Here is a 25610-nt window from a genome sequence, read left to right as displayed (position 1 = left end):
AAACTTAGAACTTTGTATCTTGTTTTTTTTTTTTTAATTTGCTATATTTTGTAGATTTTAGCATGTTAAAAATGTTAAATATGGGCACCCGGGTGGCTTAGTCAGTTAAGTGTCCAACTCTTAGTTTTGGCTCAGGTCATGATCTCATGATTCATGAGTTTGAGCCCCACATTAAGCTCTTGTGCTAACAGCACAGAGCCTGCTTGAGATTCTCTCTCTCCTTCTCTGCCCCTTCCCCTGCTCATATAATAACTACGCAGCGTTCTGACCAAACTAATCTTTTAATGAAATCTTTCCTTACTAGACATTTAAGTAATGTCCTTTTCTCATGGTTTTTATCTTGAGCATTTTTGTACACATTTTGCACATTTTGTACAAAATAATATTTCAGATTATTTCTTTAAAAAGATTACCAGAAATGAAAAAAATTAATTTTTTCAATTTTCAGTCTTTTTTTTTAGAGAGTATGTGTACAAGTGGAGGAGAGAGGGACTGGGGGAGAGAGAAAATTTTAAGCAGGCTCCATACTTAGTGCAGAGCCTGACATGGGGCTCGACCCCAAGACCCTGGGATCATGACCTGAGCTGAAATCAAGAGTTGGGCGCTCAACTGACTGAGCCACCAGTTGCCCCCAGAAATGAAACTTATAAGTCAAAAGATCTATCAGGCTTTTTATACTACTCCCATGTTGCCTTTTAGCCCTATGCCATCTGGCATTCCTACCAGAAGGTATGGCTGCCTAACTTGCACTGCTCACTAAGGTAGCTTAGGGAGTGCTGGATTCTTACTCCTTTCCCTCTGCTCAACTGTATTTACAGGAGTACTGGATACTTGGTTATAATTGTTCTCCTCTTCCAGGTCCGGTGGGATTCTCTGCTTCAGATCTGCTTCCCTTCCTTGTTTGGGATAAACCTCTTAGAATCCTGTGACGTCTTGGTTTCTGCTAGTGCCCTGTGTGGGTTCCTGAGAAAGCAAACACTTCCCTAATTAAGCTTCAGATATTTTTTCCATAGGCTTCTGGTTGCTCTGGACTTGACCCTGTAGCCTCTTTCTTCAACTCTTTGTTGAGGGCTATTAGAAGACCTAACTTTCTCCCTAACTTACATTTCCCTGTTCTGCTGTGGTTGATACTCATTTGTTATTAGTCTAGTCCATGAGCTTACACGCATTTGGTATCTGGGCTGTTAGTACTTGACCTCTGCTTCAGTGAGACTTGGTTTCTTTATGTTTGTTTGGTGCCTGAGTCAAGTCTGATCTCCACTGTGTCCAAAAGGGGTTGGGAGTAGGCCATTCCTGGAGCTCTGCTGCATCACTGTAGTTCCCACTGAGAGCCAGAAACAGACTGCACAATTCTGCGTTTCTTGCGTGGCTCAGCCCCCACTCCCTTTAGAGTCACTCACTGAGTTTCTCTACCCTCCCCTTCTACTGTGTTGATCGCTGAGATCTGCCTTGGAGTAGAGTGCAAGGACAGCATGGACACTGGTGCCCAAGTAGATTTCTCTCCCATGCAGACAGCAGTTTCATGTAGAGCCAAGACTAGAGTGAGGCACTTACCTGAAGTGCAGAATTTAGGGGCACCCTAAAACTCAGTAATCAGCCGTAAGTAATATATTATGCAACGTTTAAGAAATAAAAATGAATGCAAGAAACCAAGAAAGTATCAGAGTTTAAAATACAGGGTCAATTTAACACTGCTGTGCCCAGCCGTATTGCAGCCTGAGTCGAAAGGAAAAAACATCAATACCGACTTTGTCTTTTTGTGCCTATGGCATGTGCCTCTCACTGCTCATCCTGGTCCTGAGTCTGGTTGTACAGCAAAGCAGAGGATGTTTTCCCTGTGCATAATTTAGTCAATGCTGGTTACACCCGATCCTTTTGACAGGCTTCTCCAGGTTTGTCCATGCCTGAGCTCTTCTTTTCACTTGGTATGAAGTATTCTACCTTGTTTCCTCTTATTGGAGAACTACGTCCTCTTCTTTATGATTTTTGATAAACCCAGATAAAAATCATCTTCCCAGCTTCCCCAGATACTAAGTGTTCTGAATGCTGAGGATCCCGCATTCCCTGACGCTGATCTGTGAATCCAACAAAGGTTATAATGCAGACCATGTCCCCCTGTTCAGATTCCTTGCGGCTGTCCTTTCCTAAGCAGATTTGACCACTTTCTGCCATAGGTCTTTGTGTGTGATTGCAGGTTCTAGTTTAATGTAAATCTAGTCTTTAACTTAAACATTCTCACTCTTCAAGTGCAATTTTCAGTACTCTGTTTTAACATTCTGTTCTGGATACTTTTTGTTAAAGGAGCCTGAATTGGTTAAAATTCTTAAAACTTAGACTGTACCAGAACTCGTGTATTTTATAATCACATTGGTATAAGTTTTCTTAGGGTCATCAGGGTCAAGGGACAGAAATTTAATCCAAATTAGATTAAGTAAAAAGGAATTTATTGGATAAATACAGTAGAACCTTCCAGAACCCAACAGTAGGAAATGAAGCTGGATTTTATGAGTATTGGAAAGTTATCAGATGGCTCTTTTGTTGGTCTCTTTCCCCTTGGAGGCACAGAGTTTTGGTCTGTAGCTTCTTGTAAGTAAGTGTCTGCTCCATTTTCTTCTCTCTCTCTCTCTGATTGAAGTATAGCTAACCTGCAATGTTACATTAGTTTTAGGTTTATACATAGTGATTTTACAAGTCTATGTAATATGTAATGCTGACCACTAGTGTAGCTACTGTCTGTCCTCATACACCATCATTGACTACATTCCCTGTGTTAGCCCAAAGAATTTCTTCTATCCTCACAAATTACTTATTCCATGACTGGAAACCTTTTTTTTTTTTTTTTTTGCCTTGGGCTCTCAAGGGAGAATGTGCACCAGCTGCCCATTTCTGGTCCAGTTTGGTGTGGCTAGGAGAAGGGGGTCACTTGATACAACATCTCTAATCATTATTTCAGCATGGGTTGAAGAATATGGTAAGCTAGACTACTGTGTTTTTTATAATGCACAATAATAAAGTAAAATCTTTGCCTTCTGAGAGAATATAGTCCTAGTGAGACAGACTGGGCTGCAGGCAAGTGGTATATAATCAGGGTAAGAAAATAATGTACGGATGGACATTCTGTGAGGTGAACGTACAGATAGGATCCCTGGTTTGAGCTACACTTGTACCTACAGCTACAAGTTTACTAATTAAACAGAAGACAGGTTTTCCAGATAGAGAATATAAGGAAAAAGCATGGAGACATCAGAGGACGCTATCCAGGCAACTCAGTTTAGTGTGGGCTGCAGATTCTGATGGGCCTTGTATGCCACATTAAGGCTGGGATTTTTATCTCATAGCTGATTGAGAGCCAGCAGAGAATTCTAAGCACAGAAGCAACATTATTGGATTTGCTATTTATGGGACATCTGTTAATCATCTATCATGTACCAAGCATTGTGCTAGCCCTGAGAATTCCAAGAGGAATAAGAAGTTCTTCTTGCCATTTTAATTTTTCTTTGGTGAGCCATTTTTCAAGTGCCCCACCCGTGGAAAGCAATGTAGAGTGTTGTCCCTAGGATTTCACAGCATTCAGAGTCCTTAAACTAGTGTTCAGTGATAACATTAAAGTATCATAAAGTATAAATAGTATACTTTATGTTAAAAAAACACTTTGTAAAGTATCATATAGTATGTCATAAAACATTGTGATAACATAACAAGCATTATTCTACCAAGGCAGGGAAGAGTGGCTCCCTCTTCGCCTCAGCCTGTCTGCTGAAGAGATTAACGTATCACGGATAATGACAGTACATAAGTGTGACAGTAGAGGTAATGGCCAAATGTGTGGTAATAGGAAAGCCCGGGGATGACTGCCAGGGAAAAGGGAGGACTTCACAGAAGAGGTGTTACTTTGACAGTCTTCAACTCCTTTCATCAAGAAGATTAGGACAGGATGTACCAGGCAGAGGGAATAGCACATGTAAACCTCCTGGGAATAAAGCAACAGAAAGGTTCAAGTTCTGAAAGTGTGGTGGAGGAGGAAGGAGCGTTGGGGAGATGGAGCCAGGTGAGGCAGGGATGTCTTTAGGTTCTAAAGGGTCTAGAACTGTCATACGTTGTCTTGGTAAGAAAAGAGTGTGAAGGAGCACCCAGGATGCAGTAGAGAATATGGATCCTAGAGAGCTTTTAGGGCATAGAATTGTTAAGTCTCAGTGAAATCAACTTGGTGATGGCAGGAGTTGGGATGTGGAGGAAATTGTGAACTGATGCATGAGTCCAGGGGAGGGACCACGACATAAGGGCTGGTGTACGCAGTGACGTGTAGTACATTCAGAAATCTTTAAACTCAGAGAAAAGGCTTTAGCATGAAGTTAAAGCAGAATGCTCTAGAGTGAACAGTTGGGAGCTGAGAGAATGTCAGCCATATTTGCCCTTCCCCAAACCCCAGTAATCCTTTGGAGAGTGTGGACCAGTAACACACATCACGGCTTGGTGGAGATGATTAAGAGCCAGAGCTTGGGTGTATATAGTCAGGGGCTGACGGGTCTGACCTCAGCTGCTCTGTTTGCACACCACTTATTAGAAGATTACTGGCACCAGAGGCTTAGAGGGAGTGAGCTGGTTCAGGCCCAAGAGGCTCTCCACTTCTTCGGGGGTTGGATGATACAGGATTGAGCACAGGCGTGTTTGATTTCTTTTCCTTCTTAACCAAAGAGGGTTTTCGTTTCCAGCTCAAGTGTTACTTTCAAAAGAAGGGATGGTGCACAGAGTTAAGTGTCACTCTGTAACAGCACAGAGATTTCTGTACAGCTCTCCATAATACCGCACTGTGAGCATGTTACCGACGTAAGTGTCCAGTCGGCTCTAGTCTCACCCAGCTCTCAGTGGTGCTAGGCTGAGTGCTCAGGGGTTTTCCCGTTAGGGGTAGACTACCTCATCCCTAGGGAACCTGTTCTCCCAATGTGCCCCTTCCATTCCAAACTAGAGTTTAACCTTCTGAGAGCCTAGGACCATGAAGTGTTTTCTGTTTGTTTTGTTGTTTTGGGGGGTGGGGAGTTATCCTTTATAGTGCTAGGCTGACACATTGTGTAGCGAACACTTGAGTGTCTCATACACTGGGCATGGTGCTGAGTGACAGAGGGCACAGTGAGTCAGTCATTGTCCCTGACTTTGTGCAGTTTACAGGTTTTTGGGGAATAAGGCATCAGACCGGGAATTACCACCTCCGTATTTAATTATACTCCTGATATGTCCCAAAGGAAAAGTAGAAGGTGCTGTGAGTAACAAGGAATTTAGCTTAAATCAAAAGGAGGGGGTGTGACCAGGGGAAACAAGGGAACCTCATCCAAGTAACAGCCTGAAACCTGAAAAATGCTTAGTAGGAGCTGGTCAGGCCAGAACGAATAGGGCAAAGGGAGAAGCATGCACAGAAATCTTTAGGGAGGGTGGTGCATAAGCAACACTGAGGAGGGAAGAAGGCAATGGTGGCTGGACCAGAGAGAGCAGTGGCAGGCTGTGGTGTTTGAGTGAGGCTGCAGAGAGACCACGTCCCCTCACGTAGGGCCTTGTTACTGGAACCAGCATTTGAAGTTCTATTCAGAGAGGGGCAGTGAGCCCCTGGGGAGCTTCAAACAGGTGAATGATACTCACTTTCTGTTTTTAAAAGATCATCACCCTGGCTGTGGTGTAGTGAACAGAGAATGGCTCAGCCTGACCCAGGACAGCTGCTTGGGGGATTTAAATGAACACAGAATGTGGCCCTACTTATATTTCTCACCCTTTCTCTCAACCTTTGTCCGAGAGCTAACCCCACGGTAACAGTGCAGCGAAGGTGGGGTTGGGTAGCTCTGGGAAGGTTCTCTTTTGGATGGCCGTAGCTAGTGACAGAGGGGGCCCCACATGATGTGTAGGACTTCACACTCCTCTGATGTGTGTGAGCCAGTCTGATTTCTTAAACTCTAACCTTTTTTTTTTTTTAATTTATTTTTGAGAGACAGAGAGACAGTGCAAACAAGGGAGGGTCAGAGAGAGAGGGAGACACAGAATCTGAAGCAGGCTCCAGGCTCTGAGCTAGCTGTCAGCAGAGCCCGACTCAGAGCTCAAACCCACGAACGGTGAGATCATGACCTGAGCCGAAGAAGGATGCTTAACTGACTGAGCCACCCAGGTGCCCCAAACTCTAACCTTTTGTTCCCAGGCAGGCAGGTGCCATCCCTTGAAATGTCTTTTTTTTTTTTTAAAGACTCTTGCCAAAGCCCTAAAGAGAACACCCTGAACTGGAGATGCTCTCCCACTGTCCCAGTCCTGGAAAGGGAGAGCCAATACCAGCTGCCCTGCATTCAGCCTGGGCTGTGGGCTTACTGGGTCTGGTTGGTGTTTCAGCACCACTGCCAGAGTTTGCCAGTCTTTGTGCCCACGGTTCCTGATGGGAGAGGGAGTTGAATGTCTTTAGTTTACCCCCATCTGGGTGTTCTTTCTGCCTGGGGGAAGGACTACTTAGGCATGTTCCCCAGAAGGAGCGGGCACATGGTGGTTTTTAATCTGTTGCAAGTGAGGAGAGAGATTGGTGTTAAAAAACAAACCCCAGGTCCCCACTAAAATAAGTGTTGACAAATGATGCAGACTGACCTTTTCTCCTATAAAATCTTTGCTGTGATCTTTGCCATCTGTTACAGAGTTGTTCCTTCTGAAACTTTAAACAAAGTTGTCCTCAAACAAAGTTGAATATTCAATAGATGGGTGATCACCGGCCTCTGGTTGTCACTCCTTGTGGGAGTTCACACACACTGCAGACTGTGCACCCAGGTTCTCCCTGAACAGAGGACCCCCTCCCACCTGATCCTCTGGAGCGGCTCCCTGGCCTTTCCCTGTGTCTTTCCCCTTACCTTCCCTGATAGTAGAGGCGTGCTTGCCAAACTTACTGTTCCCGGGAAGGGATGAGAAGTGGCAGGAGAGAGGGTAGACCAAGGTGAGGGCCAGGAACTGGCACATCTGAGTTCTAGCCCTGGCCCTGCCACTAAGTGGCAAAACTAAAAACTACTTAGGTTTCTCTCTGTGCCTCACTTTTCCAGTTGGTCAAGTGCAGGTTGTAATACATGCCCTGCTTACTTCCCAAGACCCTCAGAGATCAAAGCAGCATTCTCTAGCTCAATCCTAACCTGGAAATAGAGTTTCTTCACGGCACAGGGTTTAAGAAATTTTTTTTTTTTAAGTTTGTTGCCCGGATTTAAAAATCAGGAGATTCCAGAGAAAACTCTAGCTTTTCTTGGAAGTAAAATAACTTGGCAAGCCTCAGCGCACATTCCTCCATGGCAATTATCGGCTGGATTTGAGGAGTGGCTGCCTGTGAGCTAGGGCCTGCGCTTTCTGGTTTGTGCAGTCCCCACACTTCTCCATGACCTTTCTGACAGTGAGTCTGCGTCCCTGGACTCTGTCTATACATTTTGTTATACCTGGACTGTTTCCCTCCTTTGCATGGTTTCCTGGCCCCTATTGGCATTTGGACTTATGCCCTTGATTTCAGGAAGATATTCCAGATTTAGAACTTTACAAGGTATCATACAAATACAAAGGATTCGGTGTGTGTGGGGGGTGAGGATGGAGCCATTAATATTCATCACATACCTTCGGTGTGCTTCTGCTCTGCTTATCATGGAATACTCCCCTACAGCGTGAGGTGGGTTTCAGCCGCCCTCACCAGATGAGACGGTAGCGCTTCGAGGAGATTATGTCCTGTTGGAGCCAGGGTTGGAGCCTAACCTGTTGGACTGTAAAGGAGTTCTGCGTGGTCTCAGTGTGGGGGGTAGGGGCGGGATGTAGTGGCACAGCCTCCACCGCAGAACTGCCTGTATGTATTTATATCCGCAGTAGGCTTGTGGGCAAGGGCCCTTTGTGTGACTAGTAGTGGTGTAGTCCTTTTTCCTTTATAAAATACTTTCATATAGAACTACTTTTTTCCTTCTCCTTTAAAGCTGGGGTCACCCCCCTTTCCCCCAGTGTCCTTTTCAGAATTAATATTAAACAGATAAAAGGAAGCTGAGTGCAGACTCACACTCTTAATAAGCGGGGTCATTTTTTCCCCTTCTGGGGCCACTGGAAGTACCTCCTGTGTCCTAAGGCTCTGAGGAACTGTTTAAAGACCACTAATTTAGTCTTGATTTCTGCATCCGAGAAAGCAGAGGCCAAAGAGATCCAGCACCTTGTCCAGTTATTGCCCTTGCTTTTATAGCTTCTGGATAAATTCCACTTTAACTGGGTTCTCTGTCTGATTCTTTAGAAAAGCTTTTGAAGGTTGTCGTATCCTTATTTTCTCTTCCTCCTGTCATTTCAAGAGAAACTGCATTAACTAAGCCACATTCATTGGTTAAATCTTATTTTAAAAGAGAAACATAGAGTTTCTAGGGCTCAAAACTGGAAGACAGGAACAGAATATGGGTCCAGACGAGGTTTTTCTCAGTCCCCTCTGGTTCCTTTGGTTTGTGTCTCCTCTCATCTCAGACAAGTGGAAGCCAGTCCTAAAAGTGTAGATGGGATTTATGTTAGGAAATGAAGTTTCCTTTACGTGTAGGAAATAAGCAGGGAGCAGATTTTTTGTGGCTGGAATCTGCCCAATAGTAAAATATCCTCCCAGACCTCTTTGGCAGCAAATCCAGAAACTCTGTCTCAGCACCATGCCGGGTTTCTTTTGCATCTCAGTCCTGGGTCTAATCATGCTCATTGTTTGCCCAGCCATTGCTGATCTGTGTGCAAACTGCTATGGAGATGGTCATTTTGGTGTTTTTCTTCTCTTCTCCATCACCTTACTGCCCCCATCCCTCACTTTTCTTTGCTACGTGGAAGCCACTGGTGTTTTGATTCATTGAGATTAACCCCGGGGGCCTTGTGCTATCACGCATGATTCAGTATTTGAGACAAAGCCAGCAAAGACACTGCACTTAGTTTCTCAAAAGCCCGGTTGCTGATGTTGAGTATCATGCTTAGGCTCCTTTGGAAGTTCTGCTTACAAAGGGTCAGCCATGATAATGATACTGAGGACCATGATCTTTTGTTGATATCAGAGTTGAAAGAGTTTTTAGAGATTATGTAATTCTTCCTCTGTATACAAATCTCACTTGTCTGCTTCTTGCAGAAGAGAACTAGGCCTTCTGTCATCTTTGCTTGGGAGGTAAAAGTCCAAGTTACCGCAGTAGTTTCATCAGTAATTTTGTGATCCTGTGCTTATTAAAGCCTTTTATCAGGAAAGTGTTAGAAAGCAGTTAATCCTAAGAGCTTAAATGCTGAAGGATCTATAGGGAAATGCACATTAAAACCATAATGAAATATTATTGCACACTCACTAGACTGGCTAAAAGAAAACAGCATTAACAATTGTATTAACAATACCAAGTGTTGATGAGGGTGTGGAAATGCAACAAGGTATAACTATTGTGGAGAACTGTTTAGTAGTTTCTTATAAAGCTGAATATATACTTACCATATATCTCAGCCAATTCCGTTCCTACTTATTTACCTAAGAGAAATAAATACTTACATCTACAAAAAAGTGGACATCTATATGAACATTTTATTCGTAATAACCCCAAACTGAAACAATTCAAATGTTCCTCAACAGGTGAATGGATAAACTTATCATGGAATATTTATATAATGGAATACTAGTCTGCAATTTAAAAAAAGCCCCAGCTACTGATACATGTAACAGCAAAGGATAAATCTCAGAAATATTATACAGAAGAAGCTGGGCACAAGAGTACATACTGTATGATTGCATTTATTCTAGAACAAGCAAAATTAATCCACAGGATGGAAAGCAGATCAGAAGTCACGTGAGATAGTATGGGAGGGGGTGAATGCCTACGAAGAGGCACAAAGAACTGTTTGCAGTGATGGACTGATTAAGGTGATGGTGGAGAGTGTATACATGTGTGAAAACTCATCAAACGGTACACTTAAAGGGGTGTGTACAAAGTTGATTCAAAAAACAAATTTAAAAAGATGAAGGATCTAGTCTGAGCTCCACCACTAACTAGGTTTGTGTGTTTTTGTAAAAGGGGCTTAATCTCTGTGTTTGTTTCCTATCAGGAATATGGGGACAGTGGGTAGTTTCTTTATATTGTTTGGTTATTGTGGAAATATAAATGTAATAATTTATTTTGAAATACCTTTTCAAAAAAAGTTTACTTATTTTGAGAGAGAGGGAGGGACAAATAGAGGAAGGGTCAGAGAGAGAGAATCCCAAGCAGGTTCTGCACTATCAATGCAGAGTCTGATGCGGGGTTCAAACCCACAAACTGAGATCATGACCTGAGCCAAAGTGCCAAAATCAAGAGCCAGATGCTTACCAACTGAGCCATCTCGGTACCCCTATTTTGAAATGCTTTTGAAAAAGTATAAAGTCAAATACAAATGCTGGGTGGAGGCAAATTCCAAAAACAACTCTTCAGGGAAGAGGGGCAAGAACTATGGCAATTAGTGTATGAGCTTATATGTGTATATATTTTTTTACTTTATGTACCACTAGCTGTGGCAGTTGGTCCCCTGGCCATCAGTAAGATGAGGGGTAAGCCTTGATCAGAGGGAAGAAACTGTAGGCTCAGAGACTCAGTTTTTCAGATGTGTTTCCTTTAGCCTCTGCACTGTTGGCCTGTCCACTGTTAATGTAAAGTGTGATTATTGCCAGTGTTTACATCTGGATAGCACATTTGACAAAGCTGGATTCATATTCCCATGGCACCCATTATCTGGAGTTGGTGAATGGCTATGCCTTTATGTGAACTATTGCTTTATTTCCTGTGGTCTCCTCTGCTTTCTGTAACCTTGTCTGTTCTCTGTGGTAACAATAAGAGGAAAGTGAGTTAATTTTTGAGTGTGCCCACTATGTGTTAGGCACTATTCTAGGGTATAAGGGTACAGAGGGGAACCTAGGGACAAAGTCTGTACTGCCATAGTGTTACGTACCCATTCACATCATTAAAAATTAGGGGGATAAAGTTAGACCCCAGAGTGTTATATGTTTGAGGAAAAGTGGGAGGGAGAAAGCATGTTTCTTTGTGGAAATGAAGTATTCCCACATATTTAAGAGGCGAAAGTCTATCTGTGTCAAAATTATCATGCCTACCTATTTTAACTTGCTTACTTCACATAATGGAATGAATCCTTTTTCCCTTTGTGATTCGGTAAATTCATGAATTTTCCCCCAAAATGGATTCCAGTGAAATTGTAGGGAATATCTTAGGTTTCCAAAAATTTTTTTTAATATTTTTATTTATTTTGGAGAGAGAGAGAGAGATGCGAATGGGGGAGGGGAAGAGAGAGAGAGGGAGACACAGAATCCAAAGCAGGCTCCAGGCTCTGAACTGTCAGCACAGAGCCTGATGTGGGGCTGGAACTCAAGAACTGTGAGATGGTGACCTGAGCTAAAGTCAGACGCTTAACTGACTGAGCCCCCCAGTCAACCCTATCTTAGCATTTCAAACAAACAAAAAAAAAAAACAACATGCAGGCAGGTAGAGGGACTGGCCCAGGTTCCAGTGGGCAGACTGGCACAAGCTCTACTGAATATTAGCTTTTCTGCCTTTGTCTAAACTATGCACAGCTCTGCTTTAGATTTTTCCATTTAATCAAGATTTTGGGATGCAGCTCAATCTGAAATAAGCATCTCTATTGACAGTCTTATAATTGCCTTCTTCTGTAACAGCCTGAACTCTGTTTAGGTGTGATGGAGAATCTTTGTACCCTGATCTATCTGGTGGACACAGGCCTGTGCCAGAGAAGTATCTCGAGTGGTGCTGACTGCCCTCTTCTTTCTGAGTAATTTACATCTCCAGTTGGTCAGTTACACATTGATAGTGACCATTATCTTTAAACTGACAAATCCTATGAGGCTTTGAATTTTATCTTAAGATCAAGGACCTCTGACTTAAATGCTTCTCACTTGCACACAAGCCCTTTTATGGGCATAGATGCTAAACCATGTGGTTCCATTGCCTAGCCTTTAGATCTGTCATGGTCATAGGCTTTGAGAATCTCGGCTGGTCCTTCTCAATCCGTTGTGCTTGCCTGGATTGTGTGGTAGGCATCTGACATATTTCTTGAGTACAGGCTGGAAAGGTCATCTTGCTGCCTGGTGGAGAAAACTGCACTGCTCCCATCTGCTGGCATTATCTCAGATCGCTGTATCATCAGCCTCCTGAAAGGGCTGCCCTGTCCTTTAGTGGTTCTGTGCATTACAGAACTGTAAGAAATAGTCATTCCCAACTTGTGTTCTGCAGCCCTATCATGCTTCCTTATTATCTAAATGGGGTGTGACACAGGTTTTCTCTAAGGTAAGTCAAGTGGGAAGAACATGTTAGGGACAGCCAGAAGCGTGACACCATTCCAGGTTCTACATAATTAGTCATGAGATTCCTACGCTTCACTACGTTCCTCTACTCATAAAGCAAAATGCTTGGATTTGATGTTCTATAGGAGCATTCTGCTACAAAGTCTGTAGTTCTGTGATTCTTTTAAAAAATTCAAATACCTATAAAATGAATACTCACTTGAACTGTTTACATAATAATTATGAATACACATAGAAAGTTTATAATTTATATTAACATTTCTAATTCTGATTTATAATAAGACACATCATGAATTTAACAGCTTTTTGGGGAATAGAAGATTAAGTACTACTGCATTAAATGTACATACTTATTACAAGAAAAATTCTGATATCCTAAAAATTAAAATGTAAAAAATATGCATCTTAACATTGAGACTCGTGTGTGTGTGTGTGTGTTACAAGACCTCTGCTAGTCAATACATGATAGGGTTTTCAACAGATTTTTAAAAGTAAATTTCTAGAATTAAAATTGACAGTTGAACAGTACAAGTAGACTCTGAAGTATTATAAGAAAATGGAAAATGTTGCTGAAATACAAAGATTCAAGATGACAGTGGAAAGAAAGACTTCATGGCAAATTTTAGTGTTTATCAATACTGAAGGACAGTGTGATAGGAGATACACAAATAGCAGTCTCTGGTAAATCATTATCAAAATGCACACTTGGAACATTTGAGTCCATTCACATTCCTTTAAACACAGAATTCTGAGTGTATTGTATGAAAACATACCACAGTGCCTTATGATTAAGGCTCTCTTTAGTTCCAAGGAGCAGAAAATCTACCCAAGCAGACTTGAAAAAGAGTAAACCTTGTGAAGATACACCAGGAAATGCTATGGACATCAGCAGACAGTTGCTGACGTCCCGCTGGGCCTCAGAGGTTGTAGAGAGATTAAACAGGACTGAAGTCTCTGTCTGGGGCCTGAGGTCTCTAGAATCACTACTTTTTCTCTCTATCAATTTTGCATGTGGCTGCTAGCCTTAGCACTCTGCCACAGCTTCAGCTCAAGTTCCTGCACTAGGGACTTCCTTGTGTGTTCACCTTCATCCAATTAGTCACCACTTGTATGCAAATAATAGCCTAGCACAGGACAGTTCAAGCTAAATTATGATGCTGTATGAGCAGGTAGATGGACCAAGTGCCCAGTATAACTGCTGCTTGTCTCAAAGTTCTTAGCTTTGACAGCTTTGCTGCACCTTATCTATCTAGAACCCCTGTTAATAATGGCACTGAACACCTACAACGTTTGGGGAATGAGATCAAAGTAAGGAGTTCTAAGAATTTGTGGAACACTCAAGTATAACCAATCCAGAGCATTTAAGAATTTCGGTTAGAGTTACATAAAATTTTTTAATGAATTTTGGACAGTCTTTAAGAGAAAGGTTAGTGTGGATATTAAAACATCTGCCCAGTAATCGAGTTATACTTTCTTGGTGTCTGTTGTGTCGAGGAGCCCTTCATACCTATATTTTGTGTCTTCTCAACACCCCATGAAGTAGGAAAGGCAGGAAGAATTCCCTCAGGTCAATTGTTAGATCTGAGGAGGGAGGAGAAGGAAGGAAGAAAAACCTTCTTGAAATTAACAATTATTATTATAACAATTATTAAAATAACTTCCAGGCCTCTCTGGTTAAGTGGTGGATTTATATTTTTTAAATAAGTTTTTGGTTGAATCTAATCTCTTTGAGCCTTTGTTTTCTCTAGCTAGTCATTGTCTTCAGGGGAAAAATAATACCCAGCTTCAAAGGATGTAGTAAGAATTAAACAAGAGTTCAAAGTGCCTCGGACAGTGATTGGAATGTAGTTCTTTTTTCGTTCATCTGTTTGTTCATCTGTTTGTTTGTAGGTACTTTGGAAGATAATTACTGTTCTTCCTTCTTCCTGATTAGGCGTTCAGGAACAACTTTTCTGACTCTTGCCACCCAATCCCATAGTAATATCTGTGAGTCCCTCGAATGTAAGAGTGCCTTATAGCCCAGGCCAGCCCTGGGTCTCGCTGATGATGGCATCAGTGCCATTAGCAGTGACAGCAGAGCTGTAGCCACCATGGTTATCTCACTGGGTTTTTGAACATCACTCAAAAGAGCTTGTCTGTGTGTTTCCTTCACAGGTGGATTTGCTATCGTGTTTCTGGTGAGGACAAGCAATGGAATGAAATGTGCCTTGAAACGCATGTTTGTCAACAATGAGCATGATCTCCAAGTGTGCAAGAGAGAAATCCAGATAATGGTAAGGCTGCCTTTCAGACTTGGGACTTCTTGTTTAAAATGCACCCTCTGATAAGAAAGGTGTGTGGGGGTGGAGGTGGGGGCTTGTTCCCTTTCCTGAGATGGCAAAGGAGCCTCACACAAGAGGAGAGTGAAGAGTCATGGGTGTAGTACCCTTCTCCCATCTTGGTCACCCTGAGCTGGAGGGGTGAGGAGGAAGGAGCATATTGAGAGAACTGACCGGTGTGTTAAGTCAGGGAAAGAAGTTTGGGCTCTGGGAAACGTTTCTTTTATAACTTCATTCTCAGAATTAAGTATGGAGTTTAATCCAGAAACCCTCACTGTCCAATGATTCTCCTTCTCGTCTTGTCTTCTGTCAGTTCTCAAACCTGGTTTTCATTCCTCTTGAGCTTTTCAACATTCCTTGAACATATCCTTGTACACATTTATATTTTATATGTGTAGTTCTTTCCTCCTGGAATGGTTTTCTCCTTTTTTGCACTAGAAACCTCTTACTCCCACATCTGTGATCCCATATATAAAAGTCCAAGAATAGGCAAAAGTGATATATGGTAACAGAGATCAGAAAGTGGCCTCTGAGCGACACCTGGGTGGCTCAGTCGGTTAAGTGTCCGGCTTCGGCTCAGGTCATGATTTCACAGTTCGTGGGTTTGAGCCCCATGTCAGGCTCTGTGCTGACAGCTAGCTTAGAGCCTGGAGCCTGGTTCACATTCTGTATCTCCCTCTCTCTCTGACCCTCCCCTGCTTGTGCTGTCTCTCTCTCTCTCTCTCTCTCAAAAATAAATTTTAAAAAATTTTTTAAAAAGTTAAAAAAAAAAGTGGCCATCTGAGTGTGGGAAATTGACTAGAATGGGGCATGTGGGAACTTTCTGGGCCATGGAAATGTTCTATATCTTTTTTTGAGTAGTGATTACAAAGGGCTATACACGTGTCAGAACTCAGCTGAACACCTTAAAGTCTGGGCATTTTATTATATGTTAACTATACCTCACATCTTAAAAGCTTCATTTTCACAATTCATATGATGTTTAAAGAAGATGCATTTCTGTTAGAGATATGTGCTGAAATATTTATGGATGAAATAAGATAATGTATTGAAGTTAATGAGTTGATGTAGAAGAGAAACAAAACTGCCAGGGGTGACTGATCGGCATCGGTGCAGAGCACTGGGTATGTGGCACTTAGTGTCTCACTTTCACTCTGTTCGACATTAAATATAAAAAATTTAAATAGTCTTTTATTCCTTTTTGCTTCCACAATACTTTTGTCTATACCAAAACAAAATTTTGTTTATATTGCTTATACCTAATCTTATAAGTAATTTTGCCATCAGAAAGTAACTTATTTTAAATGAGGAGCTTTATATTCCAGCAGACTGCGTGACATAAATATAGTTGATCCTTGAACATCACGACGGCAGGGGTGCTGACCCCTGAACTGTTGAAAATCCACAAATTACTTTTGATCACCCAAACTTAACAACTAGTAGCCTGTTTACGGTAACATAAGTTGCAAGTCTTACAATAACATAAATGGTCGATTAACTCATATTTTGTATGTTATATGTATTATATACTGTATTCTTAAAGTAAGCTAGAGAAAAGAAAACATTATTTTAAAAATCATAAGGACAAATACATTTACGCACTATACTGTATTTAAGGGGAAAAAAAATCCATGTCTGAATTTGCACAGTCCGAACACGTGTTGTTCAAGTGTTAGCTGTGGATGAAACGAATGTATGAATAATGGTAATATCAGATGCATATATTCACCTAGAGGTGATGATTCCTTTATGCCCTGGATTTTAATGCTTTTATAAAGAGGAGAAAGAGGCTAAACAAATGGGTGAAGGTGGCATGGTAGGAATTCCACCGGGCTTTGCTTTCCCTGTCCATCCCTTGTGGAGTTGTCCTTTCAGGGGCCACTTAAGACCAGCTGCACTGTAGTTGGGCTACTGAAAAAGACTGCAGGATTTACAGAGCCTGGTACTATTTTAGATTTCAAACAGCTGAAACCATTTGAGAAGAAACCATTTTGCTGATAGAGATAAGTGCTGCTGTCTTCATTGGGAAACAAAAAAACCCAAGGCCCAAGTACGTGCTCAGGGCCACGTGGACCTGTCTACCAGGCACAAGTGTGCGCCCACTCCCCTGCCCCATGACTCCAAACGGCCAGCCTCAGTGCCTCTCCCTGCAGCAGCACTGGGTTTTCTGGCTGCTTCTCTTGACCCCTCCTCCCCCTTGTCCCTGCCTTGCTAAGCTCTCACACACTCTGTTTCCTGTCTTTGCTTCTGCTATTTCCTCTTCCTGGAGTGCCCTTCTCATTCATTTTCTAGTGTTATGAAAGTAATCCCATTCTTTAACTTTCTCCCACTCATTCAGAAACAAGTTTGAGGGCTGGCTTTGTGCTAAGTAGGCACTGGAATAGAAGAACTAAGAACACAGGCCCCTTACCAGCTCACCAGTATGGGAGTTCAAATTCTGGCCCAGCTATATATTAGTTGTGAAAGAGTCTGTTTTGTTTTGTTTTTAGTTTGTGTTTTTTTCAAAACTTAAGATACTCCAATAGGTGAAGTAAGCTTGTTATTAAAAACTTCAAGCAATTCCTTGAGGGGCCCTCCTCTGCTATTTGGAGGTTCTAGAGGCAGCCACTTTTTGTTGATTTATTTGATGTTTCTGAAAAACATGCTGATATTGCTAGTTCCTGATTTTTTGTTCTCCCTTTTAGGTATTGCATAGTATAGAAAGTAGATATTTAGCTCTTTCATCCCTTGTACACCCTTCTCCCCAAATACCTTGCAGTCATTCTCATTTCCCATTCTGCTACAACAGCAGTTAAGTTTGAGCAGTATGTTACAGTAGTGTGAGTTTTTACATGTAAGAAAACACTATTCTTGCAGAATCTTCTCTTGGACTAGGATTACTATTTCATTTCTGTATAACTCTGTTTTCACTAGAATGATGTTTTTCAATTTTTTTTTTTTTTTGGTCTGTCTTTTCTGTGTACTTTTGAGCAGTTTAACCCCAAACTCTCTATATGCTGTCAAAATCATTTTGTTGGATACTTTTAAATGCATTTATGTGCTCTGGCCATTTTATCTTCTTGAAGAAATCTGTCTTCTAACTCCATGAAATCTGGATTGGTTTCTCTCTAGGCCCGATTTACAGTCTTATCTTGGAATTTTAGTCATTCCCTTTGTCTCACTTTACTGTTACATTTCCTGACTTGTTTTTTTTTGTTTTACTTCCTCATTTTGGTGGAGCTTATCCTGTGGTAGCTTACTCATGCATGGTAGATAAATTTTTGAGATCTTGCAGGTCTAGAAGTGTATTTTATGCTCACACATGTAAAATCTTGTTTGAAAAAAATTCTGGCTTAGAAATCATTTCATTTAGATAGTTCCTGGAAGCATTACTGTATCATATTTTAGCTTTCATAGTTGTGCATAGGAAGGAAGTCCTGAGTCCTTCTAATCTTGGCCCTTTGGGTGTGACCCATTTTTCTCTCCCTAGAAATTTATCAATTTCTCCTTTGTTTACAGTGTTCTGAAATATCTTGATGATATATCTTTCTGTACACACTTATTATTTATTAATAAATGGTGTTCCCATGTAATCTAGAGACTCTTATCCTTGCATTGTGAGAAATCTTAGTTTGTCTCATTTGGTGATTTCCTTTTCTGTCTTCCTTTTGTCTGAAATTGCTGTCATTGGATGGTGGTTCTTCCAGAATTTTCTAACTTTCTTATTTTCTCCCTTTTATTTTTCATTTCTTTGTTTTCTTTTTTCTCCCTCAATATTCTGGCAGGTTTCTCAGCTTTACATTCTGACCACCCTGTTGAATATTTATCAGGCTTTAACATTTTTAAGGCCTTTGTGTTTGTTTTTGTTTTGTTTTATATTTAATTTTGATAAAGTGCAGTATACCAGTTTTTGTAGAACTTGTTTTTGGTGTCATTTCTAAGAACTCTGCCTACCCCTTGGTTCTGAAGAGTTTGTCCTATTTTTTCCCTAAAAGTTTTATAGTTTTACATTTTACATTTAAGTCTGTGATTCATTTTGAGTTCATTTTTATGGCAGGTATGAGAATTAGGTTGAGGTTAATTTTTTGCCTAAGGGTCTCCATTTGCTCTAGCACCCTTTGTGGAAAAGGTTATCTATCTATCTTTCCTCCATTGAATATGTTTGTCAGATATTTGTGAGAGTCCATCTCCAGACCCTTCTTTATGCTGTTCTATTAATCTATATGCCTGTCTCTCCTTTTTTTGTTTCTAAAATTACTTTACTTATTCTAGTTATTTCGCCTTTTCATATAAAATTTAGTATAATCTCTAGCTGCAAAATGTCTTGCAGGTATTTTGATAGGAATTCCATTAAACCTTTATATGAGTTTGGGGAGAATTGACATCTTTTCTGTAGTTTTCCAGTTAATGAACATAGTGCATCTCTCCGCATATTTGTATCTTTGATTTTTTTTCATCAGCATTAAGTACGATTTGTACATGTTCTTAGATTAATACATAGATTTTGTTTTGTTTTGTTTTGTTTTGAGTGGTTATAAATGGTATTAGATTTTTCACTTAGGTGTCCATGTGTGTATTACTAGTATGTAGAAAACCGGTTAATTTTTCTATATTTATAATATATCACTTAACCTTGCTGAACTTGTTTACTACTTCTTAAATTTTTTTCTGGATTACTTAGGATTTTCTGTATAGACTGTTGTGTCATCTGCAAAGGGAGGCAGTTTTATTTCTTCCTTTCTGATCTGTATCCTTCTTATTGCCTTTTCTAGTCTTGATTGCATTGGCTAGAATTGGCAGTACTATGTTGAGTAACAATGGTGAGTGGGCATCCTTGCCTTCTTCCCAATCTTAGGAGGGAAGAGGACTTTCACCATTAAGCATATGGTTTAGCTGTAGTTTTAAATTTTTTTCTTATTTTTTTATTTTTAAAGTTTATTTATTTTGAGACAGTGTGAGTGAGGGAGAGCCAGAGAGAGATGGGAGACAGAGGGAGAATCCCAAGCAGGCTCCACAGTGCCAGCACAGAACCTACTGGGAGCTTGAACTCACAAAACTGCGAGATCATGACCAGAGCTGGAACCAAGAGTCAAACGCTTAACCAACTGAGCAATTCAGGCATGTCTAAAATTTTTTCTTTAATGTTTATTTTGAGAGAGAGAGAGAGAGAGAATGAGAGAGCGCTTGCCTGGGGTAAGGGCAGAGAGAGAGGGAGGGAGAGAGAGAATATCCCAAGGAGGCTCTGAACTGTCAGCGCAGAGCCCGATGTGGGGATCGAGCCCATGGACCTTGAGATCATGACCTAAGCTGAAATCAAGAGTCGTACACTTAACCAGCTGAGCCACCCAGGTGCTTCTGTAGTTTTTAAAAATAGATGAAAAAAAAATAAATTTGAGGAAGTTTCTCTCTATTCCTATTTTTCTAAGAGTTTTTTTTTTTTTTAAGATCATGAACAGGTGTTGAAGTTTGTTAAATATTTTTTCTGCAATGATTGATATGCTCGTGATTTTTCTTCTTTAGCTTTATTATAGTGAATTATATTGACTGATTTTTAAATATTGAACCAGCCTTATATCCCTGCAGTAATCCCCACTTGGTCATAGTCTATAATCATTTTTATATATTTTTGAATTCTGTTTGTTAATATTTTGGTTAGGATTTTTATATCTATAGTCTTGAGGGATAATGGTCTGCAGTTCTTTTTATTTTATTCAGTTTTTTTTCTGGTTTTGGTATTAGGGTTATTCTGGCTTTATAACATTAATTAGGAAGTGTACCCTCCTCTTCTGTTTTGTGGAAAAGAGATTTTATAGAATTGGTATTTGTTCTTCCTCAAGCATTTTTTTGAAATTCTCCAGTGAAACCATTTGGGCCTGAGGATTTCTTTTTTGGGAGTTATTAAGTTGAAAATTCAGTTTCCTTAATAGTTATAGGGCTATTCACAAATGTCCATCAACTGATGAATGGGTAAAGAAGATGCGGTATAGATACGCAGGGGAATACTGCTCGGCCATGAAATAGAATGAAATTCTGCCATTTGCAACAATGTGGATGGAACTGGAGGGTGGTATGCTAAGTGAAATTAGTCAGTCAGAGACAGATATCATATGTTTTCACTCACATGTGGAATTTGAGAAACTTTACATGAGACCATAGGGGAAGGGAAGGAAAAATGTTACAAACAGAGAGAGAAACAAACCATAAAAGACTCTTAAATACAGAGAACAAACTGAGGGTTGATGGGGGGGTGGGGGTGGGAAATGGGTGATGGGCATTGAGGAGGGCACTTGTTGGGATGAGCAGTGGGTATTGTATGTAAGTGATGAATCACAGGAATCTACTTCCAAAGCCGGGAGCACACTGTATGTTAGCTAACTTGACAATAAATTATAAAAAAAAATAAAAAACCATAAAACAAAAACAAATAGTTATGGAGCTATCTTATTTTTTTAATAATACTTACCCAATATAATCTGGCTATTCAGATTATTCATTTTATGTTGGGTAAGGTGTGATAGCTTGTATTTTTAAGGAACTGGTCCACTTCATTTAAGTCAAATTTATACAGGTAAAGTTAGTTGTTAGTGATATTCTTGTATTGTCTGTTGATATGTGCCAGGTCTGTGGTGATATCCCCTGATTCATTCCTGTTATTGATAATTTCTATCTTGTGTTTTTTTTCTTTGTTGGTATTGCTAGAGGTTTGCCAGTTGATGTTTTCAAAGAACCATTTCTTTGTTTTATTGATTTCTCAATTTTTTCATTTTTTACTTCATTGATTTTTGTTCTTCTTTCTCTCTTGTTTTGTTTGCTTATTTATTTATTTGTTTGTTTAATGTTTGTTTAGTTTTGAGAGAGAGAGAGACAAGAGTGTGAGTGGAATTGGGGCAGAAAGAGAGGGAAACACAGATCTGAAGCAGGCTCCAGGCTCTGAGCTGTCAGCACAGAGCGCAATGCTGGGCTTGAACTCATGAACCACAAGATCATGACCTGAGCCGAAGTCAGATGCTTAACTGACTGAGCAACCCAGGGGCTCTAGGTTTATTTTGTTCTTCTTTTCCTAGATACTTGAGGTTGGAATTGACAGTTGACTTATCATTATCACCTAGAGTCCATAATTTATATTAAGGTTTATCTTGGTATTGTACATTGAGTTTGGAATTGTATTCTGGGTTTTGACAAATGTATAGCATGTATCAACCATTATAGTATCATAGTGGATGGTTGCACTGCTCCAGACCTCCCCTGTGCTCTGCCTGTTTTTCCCACCAAATCTCCCAACGCCCAGTAACCACTGATTTTTACTACTCTCTTAGTTTTGCCTTTTTCAGAACGTCATATAGTTGGAATCATTCAGTATGTAACTTTAACAGATTAGCTTCTTTCACTTAATATCCATTTAGAGTTCTTCCATGTCTTTTCATGATTTGATAGTTCATTTCTTTGTAGAGCAGAACAATATTCCACTGTATGGATATTTCACAGTTTATCCATTGGCCTATGGAAGAACATCTTGGTTCTTCCAAGTTTTAGCAATTGTGAATAAAGCTCTGTTATAAACATATATGTGAAGATTTTGTGTGGATATAAACTTTCAACTCATTTGGATATATTTCATAGATTATCAACTAAGCAATTATTATTTCAGTTTTGAAGGTCATTTTATTTGTAAGCCAATATTTAAATAAAATTTTTAATTTTAATCTAACTTTTAAAACTATTTTTTTATAGTAGTCAAAACCACACAACATAAAATTTACCATCTTAACCATTTTTAAAAATATTTTTTTATTTTGAGGGAGAAAGAGAGCAAGCATGTGTGTATGAGTCGGAGGGAGGAGCAGAAAGAGGGCAAAGAGAAAGAATCCCAAGCAGGCTCAGCACCGACACAGGGCTCAATCAAACGTATGACCTGAGCCAAAATCCAGAGTTAGATGCTTACCTTACTGAGTCACCCAGGTGCCCAGGACTTAACCATTTTTAAGTGTATAGTATTAACATTTGGCGTAGTGTTCTGCAGCAGATCTGTAGAACTTATTTATCTGGTATAACTGAAACTTTATACCACTGAATAGCAATTCTTCATCTCTCCTCCCCACCAGCTCCTGACAACTACCATTCTAGTCTCAGCTTCTATGAGTTTAGCTGTTTATATACTTCATGTAAGTGGACTCATACAGTATTTGTCCTTCTATGACTGGCTTATTTCACTTACTATAATATTCTCAAGGTACATCCATATTGTAGAAATGACAAGATTTCTTTCTTTTTTAAGATTGGGTCATATCCCAGTGTATGTATATGTCACATTTTCTTTAGCCATTTATCCGTCAGTGGACATTTAGGTTGCTTCTACCCCTTGATTATTGTGAATAATGTTGCAATGAACATGGGTGTGCAAATATCTCTTCAAGATCCTGTTTCTAATTCTTTTGGATTTACACCAAGAAATGAGATTGCTGGGTAATATGGTAATTCTGTGTTTAATTTTCTGCTTTCCAGAGTGGCTATACCAATTTATATTCCCACCAACAGTGCACAAGGGCTCTAATATCTCCACATTCTTGCCAGCACTTGTTATTTTTTGTTTGTTTAATGATGGCATCCTAACAGGCATGAAATGTTCTCTCCTTGTGATTTTGATTTGCATTTTCCTGATGCTTAGTGATGTTGAACATCTTTTCCTATACTTGTATAACTTTTAAGTATTCTAATTAATATGTCTTATATTAGCTAAATATTATACGCGTTATATCCATATTATACACATATTACATATGTATATGTTACATACCTATTATTATATGTTATGTGTAATTTGTACTTATATATATATGTATGTGTGTGTGTGTGTGTGTGTGTGTGTGTGTGTATTTTATATGTTAATGTGTGTTTCTGTGAAGATGGGAATCTAGGTTCCGAATTTGGCTTTTGCTGATACATCGAGGGGAGGGCCTGCATTTTCTTCTGTGGTTTTTGGCTAGAGTAGAGTAGTTAGTGCCTATAAGTTTCTGTCTTGCCAGGCTGCCCCTTTCCTAGGTTTGGTAGAGAGAGCAGGCTTTTACTGGGGCTTTTTTGTCTACCCCCATTAATGTTTTTAGTAGCTGCTTCTTCAGTTTCTAGTGTGGGATGTATGGGACAGAAAGATAACATAGCTCATCATCATCTCGTTCCTTGGGTTCCAAAGTTTCTAGTCAGTCTGCTTTCTGTCCACATTTCAGACCCTTCTTGTTATGCTTTTTAAAATATATACTAGTGTCTAGAGTATTTAGATGTTTTTAGAAGGAAGAATAGGCAAAAGCATATCTACTCGATTTTCCTGAAAATGGAAGTCTTCCATTTATACTTTTAAAAAAACCAAACTCATTACATCATTTAGTAAGGCTTTGGAATGAAGCAGAGACAGATGTATTCAAATTCCTTAAAATTATTTTCCTGCCATTTTTAATCAAAAGCCCTGCATGATGTCTTTAACCCTCCAGGCTCAGACTTATGTGCTATAAAGGCCATATCCTAGCCCTTCTTCTCTCAAATGTTGTCAGAATTGTGAAAGGAATCGGAAGGGATAATGTGCTCTGTAACATGCTAAAGCTCATGTGTTAGTGATCAAAGGAGCAGAGTCCTCTCTGTACTTACCCCAGAGTGCGGATGTACATCCACATCCCACCCAAACTCAAGAATGATTAGTGGTTTCACTAGAGACACTTTATGTTGACAGATGCTGTGTACCATTTACCAGAGTATGGTATGAGTCCTTGTTTGGGTGGAACCACAGGGATTTTGGTTTCTGGTGAACAGTCGGAAGTTGGGTTTTGGGCTTCAGATTCCTTTGCCTAAAGGCTTAATTCTCCTCGGACTTAAAGGGATAAGATCTCTAGCTCAAGATGTGTCAAGTGCAATCCGGTGTTCACATCTCCTGGCCCAGATGGATTGCATCCGCAGTGGGCTTGAGAGTGAGGACACTGATGTGCCACCAGTCATGTTTGAAGACTTGCTTTCAATAGAAGAGATATCAGAAGATTTGAGGCAGGAAAATGTTTTCGTATTCATAAAAGGCAGGAAGGGGGAGAATGCACAGTAGTAGGACATCGAGATAGATGGGGAATAAGAATCTGGAGCATATTATTTAAAAAGATGCTTTGATGCTATTTTTTGTGTAAGAAAAGGGGTGTGTGTGTGTGTGTGTGTGTGTGTGTATGTGTGTACACATACATAATACATACTGTTTGGATTTGCCTGAATAAAACACTGAAAGGATGAGAGGGAAGGGGGGGGAGGGGAGGTAAAAGGGAGGAAGGGAAAGAAACAGGGAGGATTCCTAATAGGGGATGAGTATTGGAGTAGAAAATAATTTCCTACTATATTTTTTCTTTTTGAATGTTAATATATTACTTACTTTTAAAATAAAATAAAATTTTAAGCTATTTTGTAATCACTTGGATAAGTAAGCAGAGATCCAAAAAGCCTTCAGGTTGGGTAAGAGCAGGTCTATTGATAGTTTTTTGAGGAACCTCCACACTGTTTTCCAGAGCGGCTGCACCAGTTTACATTGCCACCAACAGTGTAAGAGGGTGCCCGTCTCTCCACACCCTCTCCAACAACTGTAGTCTCTTGCTTTGTTCATTTTAGCCACTCTGACTGTCGTGAGGTGGTATCTCAGTGTGGTTTTGATTTGTGTTTCCCTGATGATGAGTGATGTTGAACATCATTTTATGTGTCTGTAGGCCATCTGGATGTCCTCTTTGGAGAAGTGTCTGTTCATATCTTCTGCCCATTTCTTCACTGGATTATTTGTGGAGGTTCCTCAAAAAACTATCGATAGAACTCCCTTATGACCCAGCAATAGCATTGCTGGGGATTTACCCAAGAGAGACAGAAATGCTGATGCATAGGAGCACATGTACCCCAATGTTCATAGCAGCAATGTCAACAATAGCCAAAACATGGAAGGAGCCTAAATGTCCATCACCTGACGAATGGATCAAGAAGAT

General features: G+C 40.2%; 1 protein-coding gene across 17 annotated transcripts in view; it reads left to right on the top strand.

The window, feature by feature from the left end:
* Positions 1-25610, top strand: part of AAK1 (AP2 associated kinase 1) — a 164417-nt gene that overhangs the window by 63946 nt on the left and 74861 nt on the right. For all 17 annotated transcript variants that reach the window (XM_029937520.1, XM_029937527.1, XM_029937526.1 and 14 more), the window contains one exon: positions 14477-14595. In XM_029937520.1, coding sequence (XP_029793380.1) covers positions 14477-14595 — 119 coding nt within the window. The remainder of the gene's footprint in view (positions 1-14476; positions 14596-25610) is intronic.

This window comes from Suricata suricatta, chromosome 4 (assembly GCF_006229205.1).
Source record: "Suricata suricatta isolate VVHF042 chromosome 4, meerkat_22Aug2017_6uvM2_HiC, whole genome shotgun sequence".
NCBI classification, from domain to species: Eukaryota; Metazoa; Chordata; class Mammalia; order Carnivora; family Herpestidae; genus Suricata; species Suricata suricatta.
Note: the sequence above shows the minus strand (reverse complement) of the source record. Positions and strands in the feature narration are given on the sequence as shown.